At 40.8% G+C, this 25,391-nt stretch overlaps 3 protein-coding genes and 1 pseudogene across 3 annotated transcripts in view; 3 read left to right on the forward strand and 1 right to left on the reverse strand.

Annotated features, from left to right (window-relative positions):
• LOC109476740 (RNA helicase Mov10l1-like) overlaps positions 1-25,391 on the reverse strand; it is a 43,005-nt gene that overhangs the window by 15,497 nt on the left and 2,117 nt on the right. The window contains exons 3-4 of the mRNA XM_019777745.1: positions 24,815-24,892; positions 23,689-23,803 (exon numbers count right to left, since the gene is read on the reverse strand). Coding sequence (XP_019633304.1) covers positions 23,689-23,803; positions 24,815-24,892 — 193 coding nt within the window. The remainder of the gene's footprint in view (positions 1-23,688; positions 23,804-24,814; positions 24,893-25,391) is intronic.
• LOC109476738 lies at positions 327-6,504 on the forward strand. The gene is given in 5 exon segments (XM_019777743.1): positions 327-1,230; positions 2,081-2,190; positions 3,064-3,158; positions 3,601-6,443; positions 6,445-6,504. Coding segments are annotated over 5 exon segments (3,801 nt in total). The 5' UTR covers positions 327-537.
• Positions 8,880-16,397, forward strand: LOC109476737 (annotated as a pseudogene).
• LOC109476739 lies at positions 17,411-23,180 on the forward strand. Its single transcript, XM_019777744.1, is given in 5 exon segments — positions 17,411-18,238; positions 19,003-19,115; positions 19,981-20,075; positions 20,527-23,030; positions 23,032-23,180. Coding segments are annotated over 5 exon segments (3,459 nt in total). The 5' UTR covers positions 17,411-17,545; the 3' UTR covers positions 23,086-23,180.

The raw sequence follows: 25,391 nt of genomic DNA on the forward strand, positions 1-25,391 counted from the left end.
GGTTAGTCACTTGGCTTCTTTGAAGTGTGACGTCAACACTGGGTCAAAGGTATTTGGTAGAGGATGTCGGTACCCGTCGGTACCTTTGACCCAGTGTTGACATCAAACTTCAGAGAAGCCACGTGACAAGCTTCACTGGGTCAATCTACTGAGAGTGACTGGTCGAAAACATTTTTTTCTTCATATTTTTTCTGAAAAAATCTGAGAACCAACAAATTAAATTGGTGTGGCCTTATATAGTTATCAATACATACAAAAACATGCATGACAAATCACAATGGGCATTCATATTGCAACATGTTGTTTTAATGACTATGATTGTGAAACTGTGCATGCAGTCAGGTTAACTTATGTGTTTATGGCTATTTGTGAAATATTGGACCTTTAGTCTTTGCATTAATGGATGACGTAATATTGACACAAGCAGTGTAAAGCCTATGCTTGTTCAAGTCAGGCGCAGAAAAAATAGCAGAGAGAGCAAGGCCCATGAAGACAAGGATTTTTAGAGACATTTTCTCTGCGTAGAAAGTGTCCGCCATGTTGCGGGTGTGTGAGAAACTCCGTGAGTTGGACATGAAGGGCAGGAGGTACGGCCTAGCCCGGGCGGAGACAGGCTACCTCCGTGCCCTGGTGGACGCCATGGCCGACACGGACAGGCTGGCAGAAGTGGAGCTGCTCAAAACTCTGGGCGACGTGAACGTGGAGAAGGGAAGAATCAGGAAGGACATGGGGAAGTTCAACACGGCCTTGGCGCTTTATCTGGCTGCTATGGTTAGGTGTTACCATGAAGAACAGGCAGATGGTATAGAACACCGCTACCACTACACGGAGAGGCTTTTACAAGGGGTGTCGTCACAGGGTAAGGAACAGCCAACTGAAGACAAGGGGACAACTTCACCTGCTAAGGTTGCAGAAAAATTTCAAGCCCTGGACAAGAGACAGGCTACGGGAGGTAACACAGACTCTTTGCTGGTTGGATACGCACAGGTGATGGTAGAGGCGATAGTAAACGACAACAGCATGTTAGAAACAGAAGCGATCAAGAGTCTGGGTGACGTGTACCTGAAAAGAGGAACAGAAACTGGAGACACTAGAGACCTGACCAGAGCTACTGCTCTGTACAACAGGGCACTGGCGCGGTGTCACAACGTTCATGGAACAGTTGTCATTGTTCACCGCTTACTGCACACAGCAAAAATCAGGCAAGACATCACCACTACAAGAAACAAGGTGAGAGATCTGTTTTTACTACAGCATGACGGAACTCTAGTAATTACTTCCGGGTTTTGACTTGGTTTGTTCTATAAATCCTGTCACCACTTTTACATTGATTTATTCACTTCATTGCTTGATTCCTTGAACAAAAGTGTGGGTTAAGTTTGTACTGAATCTTAGACTACGTTAGAGGACAGAAGCAAGAAGCTGTTTTTTTTTAGTTGTTGGGTATGTGTAAATCTTGACAATAGGGACAGTAATATGCCCTTGCTTTGCCCTTGTACTGAGTTAAATTATGTAAATTTTTAAATAAACAACCAATCAACACATTTTATATGCCCCTCCAAATACCCAGTATTCATCATTGTGCAGTGTACAAAATACCTTAAGTTTTTGAACCTGGCAAAAATTAGTTTAAAAAATCAGAATTTTAGGTTGCCCCACCTACATGTATAAGTTATAATTACTACATTCCTCAAATTAAGTAATGTTAAATACACAAGCCTTTGACAATATTTCTAACAGCCTTTAGTTAACTGATACTAGTAACAGCCATTAATAGCCATTAATACCTAAAATTAAAAGCATCTGCCGGATACAGTGGTGCAAGCCAAGTGGGCATTATTTGGGGGGGGGGGCATTCTTAAAATTCAGGTAGCACACTGGGCTACCTGGGTTCAAAAATAGGTTGCCCCCCAAAAAATTTGGTTAACTGGGCAACCAGGTATTTTGCACGCTGTGTGTAATGTCCTTCCTTGGGTCATGTCAGGTCGTTAATCTTTGACCATTGGTCGAAGCTGTTCTGTGGTTTACATAACCACCTGTTAATCATAATTATACAACTACTTTCTATTGGTTCTGGCAGAGGCCAACACGTTTGCAACGACAACAAGACGTGAGAGGACGGAAGGGCCACGTCTCTCCCTTCTCAGCTGCGCCCTCCAGAGGCAGAACCACCAGTCAAGTTGACGACATGTTAGTACTTTAATTTGTGTTTCTTTCATGTACATGTATTTAATTTACAATGTAGGTGCATATTGTTATCTGCATATTGTTGCTGGTTTCCAATCCAAAAAATGCATTAGGGCCACAACAAGTAAATTTTATGGATGACATCCTCCGCCGACTCCAAATCTAATGCGAGCGGGCGAAAAAAAACAAGGCGGGCGGGAAGAAACAAGGTTCCTACATTTTAAAATGTTGAATCAATCATTGTACAAATGGTTTTTATTCAATGAGAACATCATATACACAGCCAGCATTACTTTATCACTGCATCAAAGTAAGAAACAAACCATTAAATCAGAGCCTTTTCTTGTCTCCTCTCTTCAGTTACATTTTGTATCTGCCTCCCGGCATGGCAACAGACATCTTTGCCCATTTTTGGCATGTTGACCACTGTCAGAGGGCAACAAAATTTTTTCCTTTTTTTTTTTTTCAAAATCAGGCGAAAATTAATGGGCGTGCGGATGTCATCCATAAAAATTACTTGTTGTGGCCTAATGATGAATATGGGACAATTTGTTAATTTGTATAAAACTATGACAAAATATTAAACCTCAGGGAAAAATCTAGTTTTGTAAAATGAATGCTAACGATCGATTAGGTTACATTAGAAAATACAGAGTACATGTACAGCCTGAGGAATGCATTTATTACACACATATAAATGCTACTGTGTGTAAAAGTTGGTTTGTAACTTAGTCTACATGTAGGTAGTACAGATTCATGTAAAATAGATGATAGGCATACAATTTCCTTTGTATAACACTTTACTGTAGTTGCCTTTGTCATGTTTTTGAAGTACATTTAATTTACTTTTGTTTCAAAACTTGTTTCTTTGTCCAGATCCTACCGCAGGTACATCCAAATGGCAGACCGTGCAAATGGAGATCTGGACGCAGCAGAACAGAACCTAGCAGCTGCTCTGAAGCTTGTTCATGGTCTGTCTATTATTACTATTGTCTAATGTTTAAAGTTGCAGTAAAACTTATGATGAAGAAAGCAGATTTTTAAAATTTGGCAAATCAGTATATATCTGCTAGTAATGACAATTCAAAGAGCCTACTTTGTCTATCATGAAATGTTGAATAATTGAAACATGGCTATATACTTCAAAGTTAATAATTTTTGATAGTGATCTTAGCCAATTGAAAAACAAATATCACACAGTCATAACTACATTTAGTAAATAAATCATAAGTCCAGGGAAGTCCCTGCATCTCCTTTGGGACTTGAAAGGCAATCCCTGAAAGACAGGCTCTCGTGCAGTACAAGTAAATGTGGTTAGTGTTGACAGTTGTTGTGACAGTATGTATCACACAACAAACCAAATATAACTGTTGAAGTTGGTCAATTCTAATTTTTTTAACTCCCTTCCTACAGATCGCAGTAAACCCAACAAGGCTAAAGAAGCCGACTGTCTGTGCAGGTTGGGTGACGTCTACGTTGAGCGAGGTAAGCGGACAGGAGAAGGTAGGAAATTCACACAGGCGGCAGCTCTGTATAACGCCTCCATGGCCAGAACAGATGGAGACAAACAAAACATGGTAACAAGACTACAAGAAACAGAGAGGCAGTTTCTTAAAAACACCTGTAACCTAGACTGTGAACCATGCCCGTATAGCAGTGCGTTAGATCACAGAAAGGAACTTGACAACTTGTGTGGCCGTGCAAAATCTCAGCTTGACACAATTCATCGGGAACACAACCCTTATCAGTATGATGAAGACGATCCTGTTGTGAGAGAGGTAGAGATCAAACGAGCTGAAGCAATCAAGAACTTGTTCAAGAGCATCACAGTTGATAGACAAGGGTTTATCCAAGTACTGACAGATGAATGCATCGCCAAACTCGGACCTCCTCCCTGTAAGTACGCTTTCATTGGGATGGGGTCACAGGCCACAGAACTGGTGACGCCGTACTCCGACCTGGAGTTCACCATTCTGATTGAGGAGGGGAAGGAGGATGATGATGATACGCGGAGGTACTTCCTAAACCTCACGCACTACTTACATCTAAAAGTCATCAACCTTGGGGAAACTATCCTCCCAGCCATGGCCATCCCGTCACTCAACGACTTTCTCTCAGAAGATCCAGAGAAAGATTGGTTCTTTGACTCCGTCACACCTCGCGGCTTTGCTTTCGATGGTTTCATGCCATGGGCTTCAAAGACTCCGTTTGGAAGAGACGAAACAAAAAGAAAACCTCCTGTTAGTCTCATCCAGACTCCTGCCAAGTTGGCCGAATATCAGCATCTGCACATCACTCTGGCAGAAGGCTATCATCTGTCAGACATCCTCAGACGGGTGACCTACTTAACAGGAGACGAGTCTTTGGTGAATGAGTATACAGACAGAGTCAACCAAAGCATAGATAGTTCCCCTGTGCTGTCACGGATGTCAGCAATTCTGATACTGAAGGATAACATTCAGCAAATAGAAAATGTTGAACCAACAGGGGAACTTCTGAATGTTAAGAAAGAAATCTACCGTTTTCCCAGTGTGGCCATTGATGTGTTGAGTATTTGCTGCGGTATCACGATCCCCAGTGTGTGGGAAATGATAGAAGAGTTACACAAGACACAGCGGATCAGTCACAAAGATGCCCACCACTTGACTGTACTGATCAGCATCTCAGCGGAGCTACGGTTAAGAACGTACCTGGCCAACGGAGGACAGAAGGACAGACTGTCTCCACTCACAGAGATGAAAAATTCCAAACTGGACAGGCATGACGTAGACGACACTTTCGTTCAGTCAGTTTTCTATATACCAGACTCAAAAATGCTGTTTAGGTACTACTATACTGCTATTCCACTAAAAAAATGCATTGTAGATACAGTTGCAAAGGAAAATACAACAACAAAGCTATTTCCAACAGCCATCTTTGACACCTCATCTCTAACAAAAGGCAGAATAACACGAGAGTTGTTGCAGTTAGATGCATCCGTACAGCACTTGGATGTAGCACTGGAAGAGGCAGGCAGTGACGAGGAAAAACAGTTTGAAATACTTTTTGAATTAGGCCATGTCACTTACATGTGTGGTGACTATGAGAAAGCGATCATTTACTTCCAACGGGCACTTAGTGTTGGAAATACATGTACTAGTTATGAAGACACCAAAGTGCATCACAACATTAATATTGCTGCATTACTTGCAAACATTGGGGTATGTTGGAGTGACCTTGGTGATCAGACAAAAGCCATCAGTTATCACGAACAGTCACTGAAGATGACGAAAGCTATCTATGGCGAAACAAAGCCACATCCCGACATTGCTTCATCACTGAACAACATTGGGACATGTTGGAGTAAGCTTGGTGATAAGAGGAAAGCTATTTGGTATCATGAACAGTCACTGAAGATGAGGAAAGCTATCTATGGGGAAACAACGCCACATCCTGACATTGCTTCATCACTACACAACATTGGGACATGTTGGAGTGACCTTGGCGATCGGAGGAAAGCTATTTGGTATCATGAACAGTCACTGAAGATGAAGAAAGCTATCTATGGTGAAACAACAGAACATCCCGGCATTGCTTCATCACTAAATAACATTGGGGAATGTTGGAGTGACCTTGGCGATCAGAGGAAAGCTATCAGTTATTATGAACAGTCACTGAAGATGAGGAAAGCTATCTATGGTGAAACAATGCCACATCCCGGCATTGCTTTATCACTAAACAACATTGGGGCATGTTGGAGTAAGCTTGGCGATCAGAGGAAAGCTATGAGTTATTACGAACAGTCACTGGAGATGAGGAAAGCCATCTATGGTGAAACAACGCCACATCCCGACATTGCTGGGTCACTAAACAACATTGGGACATGTTGGACTAAGCTTGGCGATCAGAGGAAAGCTATCAGTTATTATGAACAGTCACTGGAAATGAAGAAAGCTATCTATGGCAAAACAACGCCACATCCCGACATTGCTTCATCACTAAACAACATTGGGGCATGTTGGACTGAGCTTGGCGATCAGAGGAAAGCTATTTTATATCATGAACAGTCACTGAAGATGAAGAAAGCTATCTATGGGGAAACAAAACCACATCCCGACATTGCTTTATCACTAAACAACATTGGGGCAAGTTGGAGTGAACTTGGCGAACAAAAGAAAGCTATCAGTTATTACGAACAGTCACTGAACATGAGGAAAGCTATATATGGGGAAACAACGCCACATCCCGACATTGCTTCATCACTAAACAGTATTGGTAAATATTGGAGTGACCTTGGCGATCAGAGGAAAGCTATCAATTATTATGAACAGTCACTGAAGATGATGAAAGCTATCTATGGGGAAACAACAGAACATCCCAACATTGCTTCATCACTAAACAACATTGGGGCATGTTGGAAAAAGCTTGGCGATCAGAGGAAAGCTATCAGTTATAATGAACAGTCACTGAAGATGACGAAAGCTATCTATGGGGAAACAACAGAACATCCTGACATTGCTTCATCACTAAACAACATTGGGGCATGTTGGAGTGACCTTGGTAATCAGGGGAAAGCTATCAGTTATCATGAACAGTCACTGAAGATGAGGAAAGCTATCTATGGTGAAACAACGCCACATCCCGACATTGCTTCATCACTAAACAACATTGGGACATGTTGGAGTGAGCTTGGCGATCAGAGGAAAGCTATTTCATATTATGAACAGTCACTAGAGATGAGGAAAGCTATCTATGGGGAAACAACGCCACATCCCGACATTGCTTCATCACTAAATAACATTGGGACATGTTGGACTGAGCTTGGCAATCAGAGGAAAGCTATCAGTTATTGCGAACAGTCACTGAAGATGATGAAAGCTATCTATGGTGAAACAACGCCACATCCCGACATTGCTTCATCACTAAACAACATTGGGGCATGTTGGACTAACCTTGGCAATCACAGGAAAGCTATCAGTTTTCATGAACAGTCACTGAAGATGAAGAAAGCTATATATGGTGAAACAACGCCACATGCCAACATTGCTGGATCACTAAACAACATTGGAAACTGTTGGAGGGAATTTGGCAAACAAAAGGAAGCAATCAGTTATTACGAACAGTCACTGAAGATGAGGAAAGCTATCTATGGGGAAAACGCACTACACCCCAACATTGCTGCATCACTTAGTAACATTGCAGCATGTTGGGAAGAACTAGGTGACGACAGTAAAGCCATGTGGTATTGGGAACTGTCACAGAATATAATGAAAGTAATTACATACAGAGAGAATTGTCATAGTCCAGAATAGCATTGGCACAGCATTAGATCATGTAGAAAGGCCCACCATGATTAGGGTATAGGAAATTACCACTCAAGAAAAGCTAGCTAAGGAGTCACATACTGTACTATGTATGGCACATCCCCAATCTCTCTTGCTATACACTATAGTCTGTTTATATTATATATATCTTTTTTTTAGAAATGTTGTTTAAGATATAATGTATGGCATTGGAGATCAGAGGTCAAATAATAGAAATAATATGTCTGAAATGAGAGAAATAATTGATGTACTTTCCAAACAATGAAAAAGTGAAGTAACAAAACAGTAAACAAATATTTGAACTGACACAAATACTAATAAAAATGAATAACTAAAAAATTTAATGCAACAATCTATATATTATGCAACAAAATGTTTCTTTAAATTAATGTCTGGTCAGTGACACTGATCTAGTACAGGGCTCAAAATTAAAGGTGGTCCAATGGCCACTGGCTACTAAAATGTAGGCTAGGACAACTAAAAAAACACTTTGGGACATTTTTGGGACAACTGTACAGAACAATAAATCAGACAACATCAGCCCTTCTTTTGGCGCACGTCCCAGCTTTGGATCCGGAAAAGTCCCCCACAAATTTCCTGTCTACTTTTACTGAGCCTAGGGGTAAACATTAAGCAAAAGAAAGTTTGACTTAAAGTTGAAGTCATACAATTATTACATGTAGACTTCCAACAAAACAGGTTAGGTCTTGGGACTGTGAGTTTATCATCACTTTGGGACAACTGAAATATATTTTTGGGACAGTGCTGGGACAATAGGAAGAAAACTTAATTTCAAGGCCTACTAGTACAATATTGTTTTGGCAATTCTACAGTGGTAGAGATCTCAATCAGAGATTGGAGTCTGTTTTTAAGATACCCCCTTACAAGACAATTAGAACTTTTAAACGTTGATTCATATGTTACCACTGATACATATTCTGTAATTTGCCACATGCATAAGTAGGATTAAGTTATCCATACAATCATGTATTCAACTTTGTTAGATCTTAACATGTAGTTGTAGAAGACCATACAAAAGTCCCTGTACTTTTTGTTATGTCAATAAAGAATCTTTATCTCTTTTATAAATGGCAGTTCAGATCAATCATTGAGTAGGAAATTTCTGAATCAACAGAAATATTTTGCCCCCAACAGTTGAGGAATGTAATTTTCTTCCTAGATGTTACACGTTTTCATTTATTAAATAAATGCAATGGTTTCATTAATTTAATAAAAAGTTTAAAATCCATTGTTTCAATTTTAACCAATAGCCTTCATGGCTCCTATCATTTTGGGGCTATAATAGGATGCCTAGACCTGTTTTTAATTCTTTCTTTTTTTCGCCCTGTCGCTTCATATTTTTTCTGAAAAAAATCTGAGAAGCAACAAATTAAATTGATATGGCCTTATAGTAATCAATACATACAAAAACATGCTGCATGACAAACCACAATGGGCGTTCATATTGAAACATGTTGTTTCAATGTTTGTAATTGTGAAACTTTGCATGCAGCCAGGTTAACTTACATTGTATGTGTTTATGGCTATTTGTGAAATATTGGACCTTTAGTCTTTGCATTAATGGATGACGTAATGTTGACACAAGCAGTGTAAAGCCTATGCTTGTTCAAGTCAGGTGCAGAAAAAATAGCACAGAGATCGAGACCCATGAAGACAAGGATTTTTAGAGCCATTTTCTTAGCATAGAAAGTGTCCGCCATGTTGCGGGTGTGTGAGAAACTCTGTGAGGCGGACGAGAAGGGCAGGAGGTACGGACTAGCCCGTGCAGAGACAGGCTACCTCCGTGCCCTGGTGGACGCAATGGCCGAAACGGACAGGCTGGCGGAAGTGGAGCTGCTCAAAACTCTGGGCGACGTGAACGTGGAGAAGGGAAGACTCGGGAAGGACGTGGGGAAGTTCAACACAGCCTTGGCGCTTTATCTGGCTGCTATGGTGCGGTGTTACCATGAAGAACAGGCAGATGGTATAGAACACCGCTACCACTACACGGAGAGGCTTTTACAAGGGGTGTCGTCACAGGGTAAGGAACAGCCAACTGAAGACAAGGGGACAACTACACCTGCTAAGGTAGCGGCAAAGTTTCAAGCCCTGGACAAGAGACGGGCTACCGGAGGTAACACAGACTCATTGCTGGTTGGATACGCACAGGTGATGGTAGAGGCGATAGTAAACGACAACAGCATGTTAGAAACAGAAGCGATCAAGAGTCTGGGTGACGTGTACCTGAAAAGAGGAACAGAAACTGGAGACACTAGAAACGTGACCAGAGCTACTGCTCTGTACAACAGGGCACTGGCGCGGTGTCACAACGTTCATGGAACAGTTGTCATTGTTCACCGCTTACTGCACACAGCAAAAATCAGGCAAGACATCACAAGAACAAGAAACAAGGTGAGAGATTTTTATTAGAGCATGACAGAACTCACTAGTAGTAGTACTGACTTCTGGGTTTTGACTCGGTTTGTTTATCTCCATAAATCCTGTCACCCACTTTTACATTGATTTATTCACTTCATTGCTTGATTCCGTGAACAAAAGTGTGGGTTAAGTTTGTACTGAATCTTAGACTACAACACAGAAGCAAGAAGCTGTTTTTTTTAGTTGTTGGGTATGTGTAAATCTTGACAATAGGGACAGTAATATGCCCTTGCTTTGCCCTTGTACTAGTTAAATTATGTAAAAATAAACAACCAATGAACACATTTTATATGCCCCTCCAAATACCCAGTATTCATCATTGTGCAGTGTACAAAATACCTTTTTGAACCAGGCAAAAATTAGTTTTTTAAAAAATCAGAATTTTAGGTTGTCCCACCTACATTTTTTGTACATGTATAAGTTACTACTTTCCTCAAATTAAGTAATGTTACATACTCAAGCCTTTGACAATATTTCTAACAGCCTTTAGTTAACTGATACTAGTAACAGCCAGTAATACCTAAAATTAAAAAGCATCTGCCGGATACAGTGGTGCAAGCCAAGTGGGCATTATTTGGGGGGGGGGCATTCTTAAAATTCAGGTAGCACACTGGTCTACCTAGGTTCAAAAATAGGTTGCCTCAAGAAAAATTTGGTTAATTGGGCAACCAGGTATTTTGCACGCTGTGTGTAATATCCTTCCTCGGGTCATGTCAGGTTGTTAACCTTTGACCATTGGTTGAAGCTGTTCTGTGGTTTACATGACCACCTGTTAATCATGTTAATCATATACTACTTCCTATTGGTTTTGGCAGAGGCCAACACGTTTGCAACGACAAAAAGACGTGAGAGGACAGAAGGGCCACTTCTCTCCCTTCTCAGCTGCACCCTCTACTGACAGAACCAACAGTCAAGTAGATGACGACATGTTAGTACTTTAATTTGTGTTTCTTTGTATGATGTACAATATGTATTAGGTGCATATTGTTGGTGGTTTCCAATCCAAAAAAATGCAATAATTATTATATCATAGTTATGAATATGGGACAATTTGTTAATTTTCATAAAACGATGGCATAATATTGAACCTCAGGTAAAAAATCTAAATTTGTGAAAGGGATGCTAACGATCGATTACATGTACGTTACATTAGAAAATACAGAGTAGATGTACAGCCAGGAATGTATTACACACATATTAATGCTACTGTGTGTAAATGTTGGTTTGTGACTTAGTCTAGGTTGTACAGATTCATGTAAAATAGATGACAGGCATACAATTGCCTTTGTACAACACTTAATAGTATTATAATAAGAATAGTAGTTGCCTTTGTCATGTTTCTGAAGTACATGTACATTACTTTTGTTTCAAAACTTGTTTCTTTGTTTAGATCCTACCGCAGGTACATACAGACAGCAGACTGTGATCACCTAGAAAATGGAGATCTGGACACAGCAGAACAGAACCTAGCAGCTGCTCTGAAGCTTGTTCATGGTCTGTCTATATGATTGCTAATGTTTAAAGTTGCAGTTGCAGCAGAACTTATGATGGAGAAAGTGGGTTATCAATATGTGGCAAATCAGTATATCTGCTAGTATCAAATGACATTCAAAGAGCCTACTTTCTTCTATCATGAAATATTGAATAATCATAAAACGGCTTTATAGTTTAAAGTTAATAATCTTTTATAAAGTGATCTTAGCCAATTGAAATACAAATGTCACACAGTCATAACTAAATTTAGTAAATAAATCATACGTTAATCAATGCGTACTCAGAGTCAGGAAAGTCCCTGCATCTCTTTGGTGACTTAAGCCTCGGTCACAACCCGCCGTACGTGCATCTGCGTGCTGTCTACGTGCAAAAACGTGGGCAAACGTAGGGGATACGTGCGTGGTGAGTACATGTACCACCTCCGTATGGAATTCTACGGATTTGGGAGCACGCAGACACGCCGTAGTACTTTATGTGCATGTAAAACTTTTTCTGTGTACAGTCTACGGATTGACCACCCATACACGTCAGTGCGAGTACAGGCGACGCGCGTGCCCCGTACGTACTGTACGGAAGAAGCACGTGTGAGTACGGCCTCCTTACGGTAAAGTTGCAATCACACAGAGATCGTACGATGTAAGCACGTACAACTTACCACTAGCGCAACGAACGATGCACGCAAATGCTCACGGCCAGATGTGTTGTGCAGACCACACTCTTGCACGTTGCGCAACCGTGCGAGTGACGTGCGTTGACGCCACTCCTTCACCACGTTTTCAGAAAAATGTATCAGACGTAGCCTCCGAATAAAACGTCAGGACAAAAAGAACGCATGATGGGTTGTGACCGGGGCTTTAAAAGGCAATCTCTGAAAGGCAGGCTCTCATGCAGTATACAAACAAGTAAAATCTGTCCGTGAGATTTCATACCTCCAGGCTTTTTATTGTATATTCTTAAATTTTATCTGTTAGGACACCCCTCTGTGCGAAAGGTCATACAAGTGGACCCGACCAAGAATACTTCAAACACACCAAAGGTCAACAGTCGCGACCACTTTCACGCTAAAAGGGGTGTTCTGGGGCTACCAAAAGGCATCATTTTCCCACCCGAAAACACATATACAATAAAAACAAAAGAACGTGCATCATCTACAGCCCAATAGCAAAACATATACCGAGTCCCAAAAGAATCCGTCCACCCAGACGCGAGAAACGACTGCGAACATGAAAATCTAAATCTCTCACAAAGCCCTTCCGCGGAAGGATATCTCCTCCCCCGGAGGCAATAAATGTAGTAGTGTTGACAGTTGTGGTGACAATACATGTACATGTACACACAACAAACCAAATATACATTTGTAACTGTTGAAGTTGGTCAACTCTAATTTTTTTCACTCCCTACCTACAGATCGCAGTAAACCCAACAAGGCTAAAGAAGCTGACTGTCTGTGCAGATTGGGTGATGTCTACGTTGAGCGAGGTAAGCGGACAGGAGAAGGTAGGAAATTCACACAGGCGGCAGCTCTGTATAACGCCTCCATGGCCAGAACAGATGGAGACAAACAAAACATGGTAACGAAACTGCAAGAAACAGAAAGGCAGTTTCTTAAAAACACCTGTAACCTAGACTGTGAACCATGCCCGTATAGCAGTGCGTTAGATCACAGAAAGGAACTTGACAACTTGCGTGACCATGCAAAATCTCAGCTCGAAACAATTCATCAGGAACACAACCCTTATCAGTATGATGAAGACGATCCCGTCGTGAGAGAGGTAGAGATCAAACGAGCTGAAGCAATCAAGAACTTGTTCAAGAGCATCACAGTTGGAAGACAAGAGTTTATCCAAGTACTGACAGATGAATGCATCGCCAAACTCGGACCTCCTCCCTGTAAGTACGCTTTCATCGGGTTAGGGTCACAAGCCACAGAACTGGTGACGCCGTACTCCGACCTGGAGTTCGCCATTCTGACTGAAGAAGGGAAGGATGATGATGATACACGGAGGCGCTTCCTAAATCTCACACACTACTTACATCTAAAAGTCATCAACCTTGGGGAAACCATCCTCCCAGCCATGGCCATCCCGTCACTCAATGACTTTCTCTCAGAAGACCCAGCAAAAGACTGGTTCTACGACTCCGTCACACCTCGCGGCTTCGCCTTTGACGGTTTCATGCCTTGGGCTTCAAAGACTCCGTTTGGAAGAGACGAAACAAAAAGAAAACCTCCCGTTAGTCTCATCCAGACTCCTGCCAAGTTGGCGGAATATCAGCATCTGCACATCGCCCTGGCGGAAGGCTATCACCTGTCAGACATCCTCAGACGGGTGACCTACTTAACAGGGGACGAGTTTTTGGTGAATGAGTACATGGACAGAGTCAACCAAAGCATAGATAGTTCCCCTGTGTTGGCACGGTTGTCAGCAATTCAGATGCTGAAGGATAACATTCCGCTAATAGAAAATGTTGAACCAACAGGACAACTTATGAATGTCAAGGAAGAAATCTACCGTTTTCCCATCGTGGCCGTTGATGTGTTGAGTATTTGCTGTGGTATCACGATCCCCAGGGTGTGGGGAATGGTAGAAGAGTTACACAAGACACAGCGGATCAGTCACGAAGATGCCCACCACTTGACTGTACTGATCAGCATCTCAGCGGAGCTACGGTTAAGAACGTACATTGCCAACGGAGGACAGAAGGACAGACTGTCTCCACTCACGGAGATGAAAAATTTGAAACTGAACAAACATGATGTAGATGACACTTTTGTTCAGTCAGTTTTCTATATACCAGACTCAAAAATGCTGTTTAGGTACTACTATACTGCAATCCCACTAAAAAGATGCATTGCAGATACAGTTGCAAAGGTTAATACAACAACAAAGATATTCCCAACAGCCATCTTTGACACCTCATCTCTAACAAAAGGCAGAATAACACGACAGTTGTTGCAGTTAGATGCATCCGTACAGCACTTGGATGTAGCACTGGAAGAGGCAGGCAGTGACGAGGAAAAACAGTTTGAAATACTTTTTCAATTAGGCCATGTCACTTATATGTGTGGTGACTATGAGAAAGCGATCATTTTCTTCCAACGGGCATTTAGTGTTCGAAATACTAGTTATGAAAACACCAAATTGCATCACAACTTTAATATTGCTGCATTACTTTCAAACATTGGGCTATGTTGGAGCGACCTTGGTGATCAGACCAAAGCCATCAGTTATCACGAAGCGTCACTGAAGATGAGGAAAGCTATCTATGGTGAAACAACAGAACATCCCGACATTGCTTCATCACTAAGCAAAATTGGGACATGTTGGAGTGAGCTTGGTGATCAGAGGAAAGCTATCACTTACTCTGAACAGTCACTGAAGATGATGAAAGCTATATATGGTGAAACGATTCCACATCCCGACATTGCTTCATCACTACATAACATTGGGGCATGTTGGAGAGAGCTTGGCGATCAGAGGAAAGCTATCAGTTATTATAAACAGTCACTGAAGATGACGAAAGCTATCTATGGAGAAACAACAGAACATCCTGACATTGCTTCATCACTAAACAACATTGGGGCATGTTGGAGTGACCTTGGCGATCAGAGGAAAGCTATCAGTTATCATGAACAGTCACTGAAAATGATGAAAGCTACCAGTATCTATGGGGAAACAATGCCACATCCCGACATTGCTACATCACTAAACAACATTGGGGCATGTTGGAGTAAGCTTGGTAATCAGAGGAAAGCTATCCGTTATTACGAACAGTCACTGAAGATGAGGAAAGCTACCGGTATCTATGGGGAAACAATGCCACATCCCGACATTGCTACATCACTAAACAACATTGGGGCATGTTGGAGTAAGCTTGGTAATCAGAGGAAAGCTATCCGTTATTACGAACAGTCACTGAAGATGAGGAAAGCTATCTATGGTGAAACAAAGCCACATCCTGACATTGCTTCATTACTAAACAACATTGGGACATGTTGGAGTGACCTTGGTGATCAGAGGAAAGCTATCAGTTATCATGAACAGTCACTGAAGATGAGAAAAGCTATCTATGGTGAAACAAAGTCACATCATGACATTGCTTCATCATTAAACAACATTGGGGCATGTTGGAGTGACCTTGGCGATCAGAGGAAAGCTATCAGTTATCATGAACAGTCACGGAAGATGATGAAAGCTATCTATGGGGAAAACACACTACACCCCAACATTGCTGTATCACTTAGTAACATTTCAGCATGTTGGAAAAGACTAGGTGATGACAGTAAAGCCATGTGGTATCGGGACCAGTCACAGAATATAATGAAAGTAATTACATGTACATACAGAGACAACATGATTGTCACATCCCAGAATAACATCAGCACAGATAGTGACAGAACATGCATTAGATCATGTAGCTTTTAAGGCCCTCCATGATTAGGGTATAGGAAATTACCACTCAAGAGAAGCTAGCTGGGGAGTCACATATGGCACATTCTCAGTCTCTCTTGCTATATACTATATAGTATGTTAACTTTATATTACATACTTTTTAAAGAAATGTTGTGTAAGATATAATGTATGGCATGGAGATCAGAGGTCAAATAATAGAATATGTCTGAAATGAGAGTAATAATTGAAATTCAATGTACAAACAATGGAAAATTGAAGTAACAAAACAGTAAACAAATATTTGAACTGACACAAGTACTAATACAAAATTAACTCAAGTACTTAATGCAACAATCTATAATGCAACAAAATGTAATTTCTTTAGATTAAGTGATTAATTTAATGTCTGGTCAGTGACACTGATCTAGTACAGGGCTCAAAATTAAAGGTGGTTACTAAAATGTAGGCTGGGACAACTAAAAATACACTTTGGGACATTTTTGGGACAACAGAACAATTATATAGATCAGACAACATCAGCCCTTCTTTTGGCACACGTCCCAGTTTTTGGATCAGGAAGTCCCCCACAAATTTCCTGTCTACTTTTACTGTGCCTAGGGGTACATGTAAATATTAAGCAAAATAAAGTTTGACTTAAAGTTGAAGTCATACAATTATTACATGTAGACTTCCCACAAAACAAGTTGGGTCTTGGGACTATGAGTTCATCATCACTTTGGGACAACTGAAATATATTTTTGGGACAGTGCTGGGACAATAGGAAGAAAACTTAATTTCAAGGCCTGCTAGTACAATATTGTTTTGGCAATTCTACAGTGGTAGAGATCTCAATCAGAGAGATTGGAGTCTGTTTTTAAGATACCCCCTTAAAAGACAGAACTTTTAAACGTTTATTCATACTGTATGTTACCACTGATTCATATTCTGTATGTAATTTGCCACATGCATATATTCTGTACGTAGGATCAAGTTATCCATACAATCATGTATTCAACTTTGTTAGTAAGATCTTAACAATCATGTAGTTGTAGAAGACCATACAAAAGTCCCTGTACTTTTTGTTATGTCAATAAAGAATCTTTATCTCTTTTATAAATGACAGTTCAGATCTATCATTGAGTAGGAAATTTCTGAATCAACAGAAATATTTTGCCCCCAACAGTTGAGGAATGTAATTTTCTTCCTAGATGTTACACGTTTTCATTTATTAAATAAATGCAATGGTTTCATTAATTTAATAAAAAGTTTAAAATCCATTGTTTCAATTTTAACCCATAGCCTTCATGGCTCCTATCATTTTGGGGCTATAATAGGATGCCTAGACCTGTTTTTAATTCTTTCTTTTTTTCGCCCTGTCGCTTCATATTTTTTCTGAAAAAAATCTGAGAAGCAACAAATTAAATTGATATGGCCTTATAGTAATCAATACATACAAAAACATGCTGCATGACACAGCACAATGGGCATTCATATTGCAACATGTTCTTTCAATGTTTGTAATTGTAAAACTGTGCATGCAGCCAGGTCAACTTACATTGTATGTGTTTATGGCTATTTGTGAAATATTGGACCTTTAGTCTTTGCATTAATGGATGATGTAATGTTGACACAAGCAGTGTAATATGCTTGTTCAAGTCAGGCGCAGAAAAAATAGTACAGAGACCGAGGCTCATGAGGACAGACATTTTCTTAGCGTAGAAAGTGTCCACCATGTTGCGGGTGTGTGAGAAACTCCGTGAAGCGGATGAGAAGGGCAGAAGGTACGGACTAGTCCGTGCGGAGACAGACTACCTCCGTGCCCTGGTGGACGCCATGGCCGAAACGGACAGGCTGGCGGAAGTGGAGCTGCTCAAAACTCTGGGCGACGTGAACGTGGAGAAGGGAAGACTTGGGAAGGACGTGGGGAAGTTCAACACGGCCTTGGCGCTTTATCTGGCTGCTATGGTACGGTGTTACCATGAAGAACAGGCAGATGGTATAGAACACCGCTACCACTACACGGAGAGGCTTTTACAAGGGGTGTCGTCACAGGGTAAGGAACAGTCAACTGAAGACAAGGGGACAACTACACCTGCTAAGGTAGCGGAAAAGTTTCAATCCCTGGACAAGAGACGGGCTACCGGAGGTAACACAGACTCTTTGCTGGTTGGATACGCACAGGTGATGGTAGAGGCGATAGTAAACGACAACAGCATGTTAGAAACAGAAGCGATCAAGAGTCTGGGTGACGTGTACCTGAAAAGAGGAACAGAAACTGGAGACACTAGAAACTTGACTAGAGCTACTGCTCTGTACAACAGGGCACTGGCGCGGTGTCACAACGTTCATGGAACAGTTGTCATTGTTCACCGCTTACTGCACACCGCTAAAATCAGGCAAGACATCACCACAACAAGAAACAAGGTGAGAGATCTGTGAGACTTTTACATTGATTTATTCACTTCATTGCTTGATTCCATGAACAAAAGTGTGGGTTAAGTTTGTACTGAATCTTAGACTACAACACAGAAGCAAGAAGCTGTTTTTTTTTTAGTTGTTGGGTATGTGTAAATCTTGACAATTGGGACAGTAATATGCCCTTGCTTTTGCTACTAGTTAAATTATGTAAAAATAAACATTCAACCAATGAACACATTTTATATGCCCCTCCAAATACCCAGTATTCATCATTGTGCAGTGTACAAAATACCTTTTTGAACCAGGCAAAAATTAGTTTTTTAAAAAATCAGAATTTTAGGTTGCCCCACCTACATGTATAAGTTACTTTCCTTAAATAAGTTATGTTACATACATTTGTACATGTACACAAGCCTTTGACAATATTTCTTACAGCCTTTAGTTAACTGATACTAGTAACAGCCATTAATAGCCATTAATACCTAAAATTAAAAGCATCTGCCGGATACAGTGGTGCAAGCCAAGTGGGCATTATTTGGGGGGGGGGCATTCTTAAAATTCAGGTAGCACACTGGGCTACCTGGGTTCAAAAATAGATTGCCCCAAGAAAAACTTGGTTAACTGGGCAACCAGGTATTTTGCACGCTGTATGTAATGTCCTTCCTCGGGTCATGTCAGGCCGTTAACCTTTGACCATTGGTCGAAGCTGTTCTGTGGTTTACATAACCACCTGTTAATCATATACAACTACTTTCTATTGGTTCTGACAGAGGCCAACACGTTTGCAACGACAACAAGACGTGAGAGGATGGAAGGGCCACTTCTCTCCCTTCTCAGCTGCGCCCTCTAGCGGCAGAACTACCAGTCAAGTTGACGACGACATGTTAGTACTTTAATTTGTGTTTCTTTCATGTACATGTATTTAATTTACAATGTAGGTGCATATTGTTATCTGCATATTGTTGCTGGTTTCCAATCCAAAAAATGCATTAGGGCCACAACAAGTAAATTTTATGGATGACATCCTCCGCCGACTCCAAATCCAATGTGAGAGGGCAAAAAAAAAACAAGGCTGGCGGAAAAAAACAAGGTTCCTACATTTTAAAATGTTGACTCAATCATTGTACAAATGGTTTTTATTCAATGTGACCATCATATACACAGCCAGCATTACATATCACAGCATCAAAGTAAGAAACAAACCATTAAATCAGAGCCTTTTCTTGTCTCCTCTCTTCAGTTATCTGCCTCCCGGCATGGCAACAGACATCTTTGCCGATTTTCGGCATGTTGACCACTGTCAGAGGGCAAAAAATTTTCTTTTCTTTTTTTTTTTCAAAATCAGGCGTGGATGTCATCCATAAAAATTACTTGTTGTGGCCTAATGATGAATATGGGACGATTTGTTAATTTGTATAAAACTATGACAAAATATTAAACCTCAGGCAAAAATGCAGTTTTGTAAAAGGAATACTAACGATCGATTAGGTTACATTGGAAAATACAGAGTACATTGACATTGTACATGTACAGCCAGGAATGTATTTATTACACACATATAAATGCTACTGTGTGTTAATGTTGGTTTGAGACTAGGTTGTACAGATTCATGTAAAATAGATGAAAAGCATACAATATTGCCTGAGTTTGTACAACACTTAATAGTATTGTTACACTGTGACAGTAGTTGCCTTTGTCATGTTTCTGAAGTACATTACTTTTGTTTCAAAACTTGTTTCTTTGTCCAGATCCTACCGCAGGTACATCCAAATGGCAGACCGTGAAAATGGAGATCTGGACGCAGCAGAACAGAACCTAGCAGCTGCTCTGAAGCTTGTTCATGGTCTGTCTATGATTACTATTGTCTAGTGTTTAAAGTTGCAGTTGCAGCAGAACTTATGATGAAGAAAGTGGATTTTTAAAAATTTGGCAAATCAGTATATATCTGCTAGTAATGACAATTCAAAGAGCCAGTACTTTGTCTATCATGAAATGTTGAATAATTGAAACATGGCTATATACTTCAAAGTTAATAATTTTTGATAGTGATCTTAGCCAATTGAAAAACAAATATCACACAGTCATAACTACATTTAGTAAATAAATCATAAGTCCAGGGAAGTCCCTGCATCTCCTTTGGGACTTGAAAGGCAATCCCTGAAAGACAGGCTCTCGTGCAGTACAAGTAAATGTGGTTAGTGTTGACAGTTGTTGTGACAGTATGTATCACACAACAAACCAAATATAACTGTTGAAGTTGGTCAATTCTAATTTTTTTAACTCCCTTCCTACAGATCGCAGTAAACCCAACAAGGCTAAAGAAGCCGACTGTCTGTGCAGGTTGGGTGACGTCTACGTCGAGCGAGGTAAGCGGACAGGAGAAGGTAGGAAATTCACACAGGCGGCAGCTCTGTATAACGCCTCCATGGCCAGAACAGATGGAGACAAACAAAACACGGTAACGAAACTGCAAGAAACAGAAAGGCAGTTTCTTAAAAATACCTGTAACCTAGACTGTGAACCATGCCCGTATAGCAGTGCGTTAGATCACAGAAAGGAACTGGACAACTCGCGCGCCCGTGCAAAATCTCAGCTCGAAAAAATTCATCAGGAACACAACCCTTATCAGTATGATGAAGACGATCCTGTTGTGAGAGAGGTAGAGATCAAACGAGCTGAAGCAATCAAGAACTTGTTCAAGAGCATCACAGTTGAAAGACGAGAGTTTATCCAAGTTCTGACAGATGAATGCATCACCAAACTCGGACCTCCTCCCTGTCAGTACGCTTTCATCGGGTTGGGGTCACAGGCCACAGAACTTGTGACGCCGTACTCCGACCTGGAGTTCGCCATTCTGACTGAAGAAGGGAAGGATGATGATGATACAAGGAGGTACTTACTAAATCTCACACACTACTTACACCTAAAAGTCATCAACCTGGGAGAAACCATCCTCCCAGCTATGGCCATCCCGTCACTCAACAACTTTCTCTCAGAAGACCCAGCGAAAGACTGGTTCTATGACTCCGTCACACCTCGCGGCTTCACCTTTGACGGTTTTATGCCTTGGGCTTCAAAGACTCCGTTTGGAAGAGACAAAACAAAAAGCAAGCCTCCCGTTAGTCTCATCCAGACTCCTGCCAAGTTGGCAGAATACCAGCATCTGCACATCGCCCTGGCGGAAGGCTATCATCTGTCAGACATCCTCAGACGGGTGACCTACTTAGCTGGAGACGAGTCTTTGGTGAATGAATATATGGACAGAATCAACCAAAGCATAGATATTTCCCCTGTGTTGTCACAGTTGTCAGCAATTCTGACACTGAAGGATAACATTCGGCTAATAAAAAATGTTGAACCAACAGGACAACTTATGAATGTCAAGAAAGAAATCTACCGTTTTCCCATCGTGGCCATTGATGTGTTGAGTATTTGCTGCGGTATCACAATCTCCAGTGTGTGGGGAATGATAGAAGAGTTACACAAGACACAGCGGATCAGTCACGAAGATGCTCACCACTTGACTGTACTGATCAGCATCTCAGCGGAGCTGCGATTAAGAACGTACATAGCCAACGGAGGACAGAAGGACAGACTGTCTCCACTCACGGAGATGAAAAATTCCAAACTGGACAGACATGATGTAGATGACACTTTCGTTCAGTCAGTTTTCTATATACCAGACAAAAAAATGCTGTTTAGGTACTACTATACTGCAATCCCACTAAAAAGATGCTTTGCAGATACAGTTGCAAACGGAAATGCAACAACAAAGATATTCCCAACAGCCATCTTTGACACCTCATCTCTAACAAAAGGCAGAATGACAGGAGAGTTGTTGCAGTTTGATGCATCCGTACAGCACTTGGATGTAGCACTGGAAGAGGCAGGCAGTGACGAGGAAAAACAGTTTGATATACTTTTTGAATTAGGCCATGTCACTTTTATGTGTGGTGACTGTGAGAAAGCGATCATTTACTACCAACGGGCACTTAGTGTTGGAAATACTAGTTATGAAGACACCAAAGTGCATCACAACATAGATATTGCTGCATTACTTGCAAACATTGGGAACTGTTGGAGTGACCTTGGTGATCAGACAAAAGCCATCAGTTATCACGAAGCGTCACTGAAGATGATGAAAGCCATCTATGGTGAAACAACGCCACATCCCAACATTGCTTCATCACTAAACAACATTGGGACATGTTGGAGTGAGCTTGGTGATCAGAGGAAAGCTATCACTTACTATGAACAGTCACTGGAGATAAAGAAAGCTATCTATGGTGAAACAAAGCCACATCCCAACATTGCTTCATCACTAAACAACATTGGGATGTGTTGGAGTGACCTTGGCGATCAGAGGAAAGGTATTTGGTATTATGAACAGTCGCTGAAGATGAGGAAAGCTATCTATGGTGAAACAACAGAACATCCTGACATTGCTTCATCACTAAACAACATTGGTAAATCTTGGAGTGGGCTTGGTGATCAGAGGAAAGCTATCAGTTATTATGAACAGTCACTGAAGATGAGGAAAGCTATCTATGGGGAAACAACGCCACATTCCGACATTGCTTCATCACTAAACAACATTGGGAACTGTTGGAGTGACCTTGGCTATCTGAGGAAAGCTATCAGTTATCATGAACAGTCACTGGAGATGAAGAAAGCTATCTATGGGGAAACAACGCCACATCCCAACATTGCTACATCACTAAACAACATTGGGGCATGTTGGAGTGGGCTTGGTGATAAGAGGAAAGCTATCAGTTATTATGAACAGTCACTGAAGATGACGAAAGCTATCTATGGTGAAACAACGCCACATCCCAACATTGCTGGATCACTAAACAACATTGGAAACTGTTGGAGGGAATTTGGCAAACAAAAGGAAGCAATCAGTTATTACGAACAGTCACTGAAGATGAGGAAAGCTATCTATGGGGATAACGCAGTACACCCCAACATTGCTGCATCACTTAGTAACATTGCAGCATGTTGGAAAGAACTAGGTGATTACAGTAAAGCCATGTGGTATCGGGAACAGTCACAGAATATAATGAAAGTAATTACATACAGAGACAACATGTCATAGTCCAGGATAGCATTGGCACAGCATTAGATCATGTAGAAAGGCCCACCATGATTAGGGTATTGGAAATTACCATTCAAGAAAACCTAGCTGGGGAGTCACATATGGCACATTCCCAATCTCTCTTTCCACTATATACTAAGTAAACATATGTATCATATACTTTTTTCCTGAAATGTGATGTAAGATATAATGTATGGCACTGGGTCCTTTATTTATACATATGAGGAATACTCTACAAAAGTCTGTCACATACATGTAATGATATTATATATCATTCTATTTGGTTACCAATCATTTGCTAAAATATGAACACTAATATTGGCAAACCTATCCAAAAAATTTCACATTCAAGACTCACCTTGGACAGTACAGGCATGATCTTCTTGACATCCCCACCTTCAAACACACAGTTCCTCAGCATGTCTGGTACAGGGTACTGGGGAAGGTGTACTGGAAACCTTATTGGTTTTCTTCTGCAAAATACATGGTTAACTCCAGGGGTTGAATATACATGACACAACTGTACGTGCAAGAAAGGGGGTTGTACATGTATGTACTGTTATAAGATACTGATCATGAGACAAGCACACATCAACATATGGCACTTAAGTCTTAAGGTAGCAAGATGGTCTTGAGGTTAGGGTTGTTAACTCAAGTTTCCGGGTTCAGTCCCTGGTAGGGCTCAAAATTCATTTTTGGGAATAGGTGCACTGGTGCACCCAACCTAAAATATTGGTGCACAAAAAATTTTAATATAAAACATATAAAACAAAAACTAATTACAGATCTTACTGCTCCTTTTCTGAGCTTGAATCCGAAGTGGGGGCTAACTTACAACTAAGATTTTATTATTTTTCTGACACTTGTATGCCAAGAATATCCTGCCTATACATATGATGACTTTTTTGTAAAAAATACCTACAAAAATATTTGGGTGCACCAGTGCACCCACAGAGAACAACTGCTCCAATTTTGGGTGCACTAAGGTGCACATGCACCCAGTGTTTCAAGCCCTACCCTGGTGTTGCACACTTGGGAAATGCACTTAATGCCCATTTCCTCACTCAAGTCTGGTGACAATGAGTGCCTACTAGCTGTGGTTAGGGACATCGCCTCTGATGGGACAAAAAGCTGGAGGCCCCGTGTTTGAGGAGAGCCACACCTTGAGCACAGTAAGGATCCCACCACACGTATCGAAAACTGTATGGGTCCTCTCCTTCCCAGTGTGAGTGGTTCAAACCTTACAGTCTGGTCCTATGCAGCTTGTACTTACTAGTACAATACAAAACTGGATAATGTTATGATTAATGGTGGTTTACTGGTTATGCGAAACAAACAAATACATAATTACAATACCTGTACATGTACTTCAATACACCGGAACAGTAATCACTATATAGTGTAGGCCCCCCCACCCCACCACCCCACCACATGGCTTAACACCTTGGGCTTAACACTGATAAGTGCACCAGTATTACACTGACCTGAAAGGACTCTGTCCTGGTATGACCCAGCCATCTTGCACCTTCTGTGTCTGCCAAGACTTCAGTTTACTTGGACCTCTGAGACGAGAGACAGAGAAGAGCATGAGAAGTGAATGTGACAACAACATTTACACAATTTCAAATCAGAAATCATTCCATACTTCAACCTAGTAAACAACAGAATGTACAAACATGTTATTTGTATCTTGTAAACTTTGTATTTATGTAATATACATGTATGTAATGTAATGTTGCCTTTGATGAATAAAGTTTGAGAAAAAAAAATTAAAAAAAAAAACAGAAAAAAAACATTTGGTTTGAAGCACTTTTTCTGCATACCTGTGTAATACTACATGTATATATACAATTCATATACATGTATATCATTTCACAAATGTCTTTACCATAACCTGGAAATGAAAAGAAACCTACAGTGTCTATGGAAAACAGACGATAAATGTCCAGACTATGCATGATGTACAAAATGCATAATAAACTGCTGGATGCGTCAACTACTAGGTAGCTAGTAATATATGGTATATGGTTACATCCGTGTCCATAATATCACCAGGGTCCA

Source organism: Branchiostoma belcheri, unplaced genomic scaffold (assembly GCF_001625305.1).
Source record: "Branchiostoma belcheri isolate BF01 breed outbred unplaced genomic scaffold, Haploidv18h27 scaffold39, whole genome shotgun sequence".
In the NCBI taxonomy this organism is placed as follows: domain Eukaryota; kingdom Metazoa; phylum Chordata; class Leptocardii; order Amphioxiformes; family Branchiostomatidae; genus Branchiostoma; species Branchiostoma belcheri.